Raw genomic sequence first — 9,816 nt, 5'->3', positions numbered from 1 at the left:
GGCCAGTTTTCAAATAATGCTAATACTACTCACATGAGAAAAAGATGTGGGCAGGTATTTTAAATCCGGCCTTAGGCTGTGGCTGTTCAAAAAATCAACAAGGAATTCATAAGAAAAATTCTCAAGCTTTCCAGATCTCTAGTCTTTGCCTTCCAACCTCTGTCCCACATTCACATACTGAATTTACAGATTTTTTTCAAGTTACATGATCTTTTCCTGATATGCCTATCATACAACACAGCAGCAGTCACACAGAAGCCCCTGTCCTCAGGCCTCTGCAAATCCTCATCCTGGGAGAATTGCCAGGACTTCACACACTCTCTTTTAGACCTGACTCTGCCACCTGCATCTCTATCACACAAAAGCAGCACCTGGTGCTCAGTTTAGTTCCCTATGAGAATTAATAAAAAACAAAAACAAAAACCCATGACTGACAAGCAGGAAAGACAAAAGGAATGTATCCAGAGAACCCAAACTAGAAAACTCACAAAACTGGGTGTGTAGGAATGGCAAAATTTTATAACTGCTGCAACTATCCCAGTAGGTCGCACAGTCTGTCACCCGGGTCAAGTGATAATCACTCTACTAGGTTGTTCTTTTTCAGTTCTTTTGCATAATTCCATACAGTGGGAGAAGCATCAAAATTTTGAACTCAACTTCTTTCTAGTGTCCTGAAAATTATACACTGCTCACAAAAATTAGGTGATATTTCAAAATGAATATGAAGCAATTTTTAAAAAGCACTTGATTTACTTTATTAAACAAGATCAGAAAAGGCCCTGGCTGGTAGGCTCAGCGGTAGAGCGTCGGCCTGGCGTGCAGAAGTCCCGGGTTCGATTCCCGGCCAGGGCACACAGGAGAAGCGCCCATTCGCTTCTCCACCCCTCCCCCTCTCCTTCCTCTCTGTCTCTCTCTTCCCCTCCCGCAGCCAAGGCTCCATTGGAGCAAAGATGGCCCGGGCGCTGGGGATGGCTCCTTGGCCTCTGCCCCAGGCGCTAGAGTGGCTCTGGTTGCAACAGAGTGATGCCCTGGAGGAGCAGAGCATCGCCCCCTGGTGGGCAGAGCGTCGCCCCCTGGTGGGCGTGCCGGGTGGATCCCGGTCGGGCGCATGCGGGAGTCTGTCTGACTGTCTCTCCCGGTTTCTAGCTTCAGAAAAATACAAAAAAAAAAAAAAAAAAAAAAAGCAAATGACAAGTCAAAGAAAGTTGTTGGATTATGCAAATGAGATGCAAAACCAACATTTATTTCATTTGTGAAAATGCACTGTACAAAAGGCTGAAAGTATTGAGTATCTCTGGACGTTCCCTGATCTTGAAAGTGCATTTTGAGATATCCCCTAATTTTTGTGAGCAGTACATTTACTTGCAAAAGTGCATAAACCTTTCTAAGCGAAGTAAGATACAAAAAGTACTAAGTCTTCATGGGGCTGGAATAAAAACTATCAAACTTAAGACACAACGAACAGGACTCAAGGATGACTTCTCCAGGCTAAAGCTGATGGCCAGCATAGCATGCCTCTCACACACACCTTCGGTAATAATATCTTTTCTTAAAATCAGAGTACGGCCCTGGCCGGTTGGCTCAATGGTAGAGCATCGGCCTGGCGTGCAGAGGTCCTGGGTTCGATTCCCGGCCAGGGCACACAGGAGAAGTGCCCATCTGCTTCTCCACCCCTCCCTCTCTCCTTCCTCTCTGTCTCTCTCTTCCCCTCCCGCAGCCGAGGCTCCATTGGAGCAAAGATGGCCCGGGCACTGGGGATGGCTCCTTGGCCTCTGCCCCAGGCGCTAGAGTGGCTCTGGTCGCAACAGAGCATCACCCCCTGGTGGGCAGAGCATCGCTCCTGGTGGGCGTGCCGGGTGGATCCTGGTCAGGCGCATGCGGGAGTCTGTCTGACTGTTTCTCCCCTTTCCAGCTTCAGAAAAATACAAAACAAAAACAAACAAACAAAAAAATCAGAGTACGGTGGGGGTGGAGAGGGACAAGGGACTGACTAGACACCACGTGAGACAAAGAGGCAAATCTACCTGAGTGCTCTTGTACCTTGCAAATGATGAGTTTGATAGTAGCTGTAAGCAGAGGCTTAAGAGTAGGCCAGTAGTAACTGTATGACTCAACTGACAATAACCATCAGTTTCCCCCTTCTGATTTACAACTTTCATCACAATCAAAGAGTTATTATAAACCAGTACTTTAAGCCTGTGTTTTCCTGAATGGGGTTTGAGGTTCAGCAGGCCATTGGTAACCTGCGTTCATTGCAGGAAGCCTCAGGGGTCCGGAGAGCCGAGTTGTGTCCTCTGGTTTAGAGCACCTGCTTCTCCCACTCGTCCCTCTTCCCATCCAGCTTAACAGACTCGATAGTGGTTTTCTAGGTGTTCACTGCCCTTGTAAGTATACAGCAGGGTGAGGGCATTCATAAACACCCCAATTTTCTTGGTCAGCTTATTTTGTTTAAACACACACAGCACGACATTCCTGACGAAGGAGGAAAAGATTGCAATTTCCTTAATTCAAAAAGCCAAAAACAAATAATAAAAATAATAAGAATTGCTCAGAATGAAAGTCAGTAGAACAAGAGAACTACTCAGAAACTTGTAGAGTAAAACTGAGCATCAGCTACTCCAGTCACAGTGTCCACGTTAAACCACTATTCCCCTTCCCCACTGTGCACCCCGAGCCCACCCTCCCCCTTCAGCTCTGCCATTTTTGTGCAGCACTGTCCCTGGTTATGGGGACATACAAGTCCTCCTCAAAGCTTTTCTGTCAGTACTTCACTCCTGGAATAAATTCCTTGGCATCCGGGTTCAGGTTACTTTTGCTCTGAAATAAGAATCAAGAGATAATAAATCCCACAGCAAGTTCCACTTTAAAACTTACTTTCTCCCTACTGCCATTGTTACCAGCACCTGCTTCTCAGCCTCCATGAGAGAAAAACAGGGAATTCCATGCAACCCCGCTGTTACTGCTGGGCTGCTCTCCATGGCTCCTGACATACTAAGCCCTGACCAACTTCATTTTCTCTTTCCTGCTTCAAACGCCTGCCCCTTTTGTGATGCTTTCATTAGGGGATTGTAAGTTTGAGTCCAAAAACAATTTAATTCACTGAGTACCTTAACTTAAACATCAAAGAGTGCCATCAAATCAGTTTGGTTACAACAATCCCTATTATACATATATCTTTTTCCGTCTTGCTATGCTCAGTTTGGTTCTCTACGCTCTTGTGAATACCCAATACCTTAGCAAACTACGGGACACAAGCACTCAGAACATGAATTGTAGGAGAACTAAATCACTCAGAATTCCGTAAGTAAACATGGAAGGCAGGGGATTCATTTATCTGGTCTTCTAATTTTAAACGAAAAATGTCCTCTCATAAGTATGTTCCTTCCAAAATAAACAATTTTTATAACAACATCATTCAAAATGCTAAATAGATTTGAGGAATAGTAGTAAAAGGACAGCACCAAATGATAAATTTGAAACCAAACCTTTTCCATGTTCAAATTTTTATCCTTAATCCAAATTCTACTTTGCAAAGCCCACTGGGAAAAGGAAAGCTGGTGATGCTGCACACTGTTTTCACAGAGCTCTGTGAGGCGGCATGCATCGGCCACGCACTGGCTTATTAGTGCCCATGTAGCGAGTGAAGAAACAGCAGCTAGGAGGGCTCCAGAGATCTGCCCAAGGTTGTAGGGCCAGAAAGTCTGTGACTCCAGATCCCATATTTTTTTCACTATGTCACATGTGGAACTACTTATGGCTCTTACCAAAATATCTTCAGAATCATGACCATCGCTGACAGAAAGTCCATTTAACTGTTGTTGCAACTGTCCCATGGCCTGAGGCAGGTCACGTGATGGAATAAACCAGTCTTGGTCTTCTTCATCCAGCATCTCCTGGAAGCAACGGTCCAAAAAGTCCTGCTCCTGCAGCTCCTCCTCCACCTGGCAAGCAAAGGTGTGGGGCTCAGACTTACTGTCCTAGAGGTACTTACCTCTTCTATTTTCTCCACCTCTTTCTTTCAGAGGTTATGACTTCAAGATCAAGAATGATCTTGCAGCCCTGGCCAGTTAGCTCAGTGGTAGAGCATCGGCCTGGCGTGCAGGAGTCCCGGTTCGATTCCCGGCCAGGGCACATACGAGAAGTGCCCATATGCTTCTCTACCTCTCCCCCTCTCCTTCTTCTCTGTCTCTCTCTTCCCCTCCCGCAGTCAAGGCTCCATTGGAGCAAAGTTTGCCCGGGCACTGAGGATGGCTCTGTGGCCTCTGCCTCAGGCGCTGGAATGGCTTTGTTTGTGGCAGAGCGACACCCCAGATGGGCAGAGCATCGCCCCCTGGTGGGCATGCTGGGTGGATCCCGGTCGGGCGCATGCGGAAGTCTGTCTGACTGCCTCCCCGTTTCCAACTTCAGAAAAATACAAAAAACAAAACAAAAAAAAAGAATGATCTTGCATAAGATCTACTAAGAATTAAGCCTGACCAGGCGGTGGCGCAGTGGATAGAGCGTCAGCCTGGGATGCAGAAGACCCAGGTTTGAGACCCCGAGGTCGCCAGCTTGAGCGTGGGCTCATCTGGTTTGAGCAAAGCTCACCAGCTTGGACCCAGGCAAGGGGTTACTCAGTCTGATGAAGGCCCACGGTCAAGGCACATATGAGAAAGCAATCAATGAACAACTAAGGTGTCGCAATGCGCAACAAAAAACTAATGATTGATGCTTCTCATCTCTCCGTTCCTGTCTGTCTATCCCTCACTCTGACTCTCTCTCGGTCTCTGTAAAAAAATAAAATAAAATAATTTTTTTAAAAAATTTATTAAAAAAAAAAAGAATTAAGACATTTCTAATGACTGGCTGGAGAAAATACAATTTTTAATTTTTTCAACCAAATTCCATCAACAATAAGACTAATGAAATAGTTATGCAAAACAGCAGAAATTCTTCACAGATATAAGATCTCTAATATGTGACACAGATTTTCTGTTCATATGGCACTTACCAAAAATCAGTTTTAAAGCTTAAAATTCTTTTCTCAATCTTGTTAATAAGGAACTCTCCCTTAATTTCCCATTTTACAACTATTGCAAAACACCTGGAGGCTCCAAGGATAGGTTTTTCTGTTTCTGGTTGAAGATCTTGTTGAGTTTTGGGGGAGATTTATTGGTATCGCTTCCTACCGCGCCATTACTCTGACGTCATCTCTGTATGTCTCTTAAGACCTAAGTCTGACCAGGCGGTGGATAAAGTGACAGACTGGGACGCGGAAGACCCAGGTTCGAAACCCCAAGGTCGCCGGCTTGAGCGTGGGCTCATCTGGTTTGAGCAAGGCTCATCAGCTTGAGTCCAAGATCACTGGCTTGAGCAAGGGGTCACTCGGTCTGCTGTAGCCCCCTGGAAGCTCTATGAATCCAGTCCTTTTAGGGTTTTTACGGAGCCTTCACTTCAGAGGCATGGCTGATTAAGTCACTGGCTTTTGGTCCATTTTACAACTATTAAGAAGGAACAAAAACTATCTAACTAGACCACTACCTGGACAGTGGACATTAAATCAAAACCAACTCGCCTGACCAGGCGGTGGTGCAATGGATAGAGCGTCGGACTGGGATGCGGAGGACCCAGGTTTGAGACACCGAGGGGCCAGCTTGAGCGTGGGCTCATCTGGTTTGAGCAAAGCTCACTAGCTTGGACCCAAGGTCACTGGCTTAAGCAAGGGGTCACTTGCTCTGCTGTAGCCCCACGGTCAAGGCACATATGAGAAAGCAATCAATGAACAACTAAGGTGTCGCAATGAAAAACTAATGATTGATGCTTCTCAACTTTCTCCGTTCCTGTCTGTCTGTTCCTATCTATCCCTCTCTGACTCTCTGTCTCATAAAAAGAAAACAAAAAAAACACAACTCAGCTTCTGGCCCACTTTTCTGGTAATGAAGTCCCTAAGAAAGAAAATTATTTTCAGAACCTTGGAAAGACAGAGGGAATACTTTTTGGCATACCAATAGAAAATGATGTCATCAATGTAGTATTCTTTCAAAACAAGAAATAATATGAATATTTAAACCACTCCATTTTTTTTTTTTTTTTACAGAGACAGAGAGAGTCAGAGAAAGGAATAGATAGAGACAGGCAGGCAGGAACGGAACTGAGATGAGATGCATCAATCATTAGTTTTTCGTTGTGACACCTTAGTTGTTCACTGATTGCTTTCTCATATGTGCCTTGACCGTGGGTCTTCAGCAGACCGAGTAACCCCTTGCTCGAGCCAGCGACCCTGAGTCCAAGCTGGTGAGCTCTGCTCAAACCAGATGAGCCCATGCTCAAGCTGGTGACCTCGGGGTCTCAAACCTGGGTCCTCTGCATCCCAGTCCAACGCTCTATCCACTGCGCCACCACCTGGTCAGGCTAAAGCACTCCATATTTCTTAAAGATTGCCCTAAACTAAAGCAGTATATATTTTATACTTGTTTGCAGTCATTCTTAACTCTTAAGAGTTCATTCTGCAGACTGTGTGATTTCAACAGGCCTCCTGCTTCACATTTGGCCATTCCTTTTCCCAAAGCCGGTCTGGTGACAATCCATAGCTCACTCATGCCGCCACCAGAGGGAGTCAAGCAAAAATAAGCACCCAAACCAGCTCATACAGGTAACCTCATGAATTAAAAAAAAAAGTCACTGATAGCAAGAGTTAAAAACAGTATTTCAACATTACAATTGGCAAAACTTTAAAAAAAAATTTTAAGTAAATAATAAAGATATGAAGTACTTAAAACAATAACCACAAAATACTTCCAAGCCACAAGATTTAACATGACTGCTCAAGATTTGCTCTGGCTCTCCCCAAAAGCCTAACAGTGTGTGCTCCCTTGTTAAATCTATCCTTATTCACAGGCACAACCCTTGAAAATGGCTACCTGGGCACAGGGTTGTGATGGAAGCATGGTATACATGCTGTTCACACAAATCACAACACAAGGAGCCACCGGAGTGGAGACTGCTGGCTGTGCCACCCAAGCTTGTTTTCTTCTTCCCACAGCATTAGGCTATTCAGTCAATACCATATTTCCTGTCTCCTGTGCTAGATGTGGACATAAAACTATCTATCACGTAATGTCCCCATAAGGGATGTGAGCACTTTGCATCACTCGGTTGAAAGAAGATCACTTGCCTTGTCCTTCAGCTCTCTCCTGTTCCCAGTGGCTAGACTTCCAGTCTTCCTTCAGCTACTCAGTTGATACTGCATTTCTCCATGTATAAGACGCACCCTTTTCCAAAAAATTTGGGGTCTAAACACTGGGTGCATCTTATATAGTATTTGTAGATTGTTTTACTTGCATTTCCCTCTTTTTCATACAGATGAGGAGTTGTATGAATTTTATAATGAATAAATCTTGAGTTCAATAACTTTACGTAATACATTTTTTTTCAAATTTCAGGCCTCAAAATTAAGGTGCGTCTTATACACGAGAGTGTCTTATACACGGGGAAATACGGTAAGTGCCTTGGAACACCAAGGAGGGAACTGTGTGGCCGCCTGGCTACCTAGGATGGCTTGTCTTGAGCTGTTAACGTCACAGAGATAGAAGACAATGAATTACTGTTGACTTTGTTGAAGCAGTCTAGCTTTCCCCTCCCTACTACATACTCATCTCAGGCTGACATTCTGCCAGTCCCTATTTGGAGCATGTCAGGCTGGCCTGTCTGCACAAAACTGCTATATCCCCAAAGTCTACACCAGATCACTAAAGCATTAGATTCTCTTAACCAATGTGACAGAAAAATATCACAATCTTCCTTTAAAGCACTGTCTGGTCTCTTATCAGTTGAAGGTACTTCCTTGTCAGCACAAACCATGTCATTCTTTTTTTTTTACAGAGACAGAGAGAGGGATAGACAGGGACAGACAGACAGGAACGGAGAGAGATGAGAAGCATCAATCATCAGTTTTTCGTTGCGACACCTTAGTTGTTCATTGATTGCTTTCTCGTATGTGCCTTGACTGTGGGCCTTCAGCAGACCAAGTAACCCCTTGCCCGGGCCAGCGACCTTGGGTCCAAGCTGGTGAGCTTTTTGCTCAAACCAGATGAGCCTGCGCTCAAGCTGGCGAACTTGGGGTCTCGAACCTGAGTCCTTCCGCATCCCAGTCCGACGCTCTATCCACTGCACTACTGCCTGGTCAGGCCAGACCACGTATTTTTAAGTTATTCTAAAATGGACCTTGAGAACATTATACTAAGTGAAATAAGTAAATCAGAAAAGGCTAAGAAGTATATGATTTCATACATAGGTGGGATATAAAACTGGGGTGCTGGGGACCCAGGTTCGAAACCCTGAGGTCACCGGCTTGAATACAGGGTCTCCAGCTTGAAAGTGGGATTACAGACATGACCCCATGGTCGCTGGCTTGGCTAGAGCACTCCCCCCATCAAGATATGTATGAGAAGCAATCAATGAACAATGAAAGTGCGGCAACTATGAGTTGATGCTTCTCCTCTCTCTCCTTTCCTATCCGTCTCTCTCTTGCAAAACACACAGACACACAAACTGAGACTCATGGACATAAATAAAAGTGAAGTGGTTAGCAGGGGAGAGGATTGGAGGGGAGGGGAGTAAAGAGAGACAAATATATGGTAGCAGAAAATGATTTGTCTTCAGGTGATGGGCACACAACACAATCAACAGTTCAACCACTAAAAAAATGTTTACCCGAAAAAAAAAATGTTTACCCGAAACCTACCATATTTCTCATGTATAAGACACTCCCATGTATAAGATGCACCTTAATTTTGGGGCCCAAAATTTGAAAAAAAGAAAGTATTACATAAAGTTATTGAACTCAAGTTTTATTCATCATAAAATTCATATAACTCCTCAAGCGGGAAATGCAAGTAAAAAAATTTACAACCACTGTATAAGACGTGCCCAGTTTTTAGACCCCATTTCAAAAAGGGGTGCGTCTTATACATGGGGAAGTACAGTAGGTACTCATTGATCAATGTCACCCAATTAAATTTAATGTCTAAAAAATAATAATAGCCTGACCAGGCAGTGGCGCAGTGGATAGAGCGTTGGACTGGGATGTGGAAGGACCCAGGTTTGAGACCCTGAGGTCACCAGCTTGAGCGCGGGCTCATCTGGCTTGAGCAAAAGCTCACCAGCTTGGACCCAGGGTCACTGGCTCCAGCAAGGGGTTACTTACTCAGTCTGCTGAAGGCCCGCAGTCAAGGCATATATCAGAAAGCAATCAATGAACAACTAAGAAGTCGCAATGCGCAACGAAAAACTAATGATTGATGCTTCTCATCTGTCTCCATTCCTGTCTGTCCCTGTCTATCCCTCTGACTCTCTCTCTGTCTCTGTAAAAAAACAAATAAATAAAAATTAAAAAATAATAATACAGCCAATGAACGCAGAATTTGTAACAGACTGACAATAAAATATTATAGTTGTTGTGTTACATACATCCCTGTCCTTCCCCTTCTTTCTTTACCTGTCTGTTGAAATCCTCTTCATTCTCCATCCACATGAACTCTGCAAACGGGTTTTCCTTCTCGTCATGCCCATTCAACCCCTGGTCCTCTTTGGATTTTACACTGGGTGATGTATTTACCACACTGGTTCCATTCATTATGATAGGACCTAAACAGAAACAAAAGAAAGGATAAAATGTTATAAGGATCAAGGAAATGAAAACCTATAATAACCAGATTCTTCTAGAAATTTCTGAAGTTCTAAGTAAAAGTTATTAACTACAGATAAACATAAACTGCTAACCTGTACCTTTACAAAACAAACCATATCTTAGTTGTCAACTATACAGATGTAAATTAT

At 44.1% G+C, this 9,816-nt stretch overlaps 1 protein-coding gene across 1 annotated transcript in view; it reads right to left on the bottom strand.

Annotated features, from left to right (window-relative positions):
* Window positions 1–2,486: 2,486 nt before the first annotated feature.
* Window positions 2,487–9,816, bottom strand: part of PAIP2B (poly(A) binding protein interacting protein 2B) — a 40,879-nt gene continuing 33,549 nt past the window's right edge. The window contains exons 2-4 of the mRNA XM_066378016.1: window positions 9,476–9,624; window positions 3,765–3,941; window positions 2,487–2,817 (exon numbers count right to left, since the gene is read on the bottom strand). Coding sequence (XP_066234113.1) covers window positions 2,761–2,817; window positions 3,765–3,941; window positions 9,476–9,613 — 372 coding nt within the window. The 5' untranslated portion in view covers window positions 9,614–9,624 and the 3' untranslated portion in view covers window positions 2,487–2,760. The remainder of the gene's footprint in view (window positions 2,818–3,764; window positions 3,942–9,475; window positions 9,625–9,816) is intronic.

Source organism: Saccopteryx leptura, chromosome 3, assembly GCF_036850995.1.
Source record: "Saccopteryx leptura isolate mSacLep1 chromosome 3, mSacLep1_pri_phased_curated, whole genome shotgun sequence".
Taxonomy (NCBI): Eukaryota; Metazoa; Chordata; class Mammalia; order Chiroptera; family Emballonuridae; genus Saccopteryx; species Saccopteryx leptura.
The sequence above is the reverse complement of the archived record's forward strand: the minus strand, read 5'-3'. Positions and strand labels throughout refer to the sequence as shown.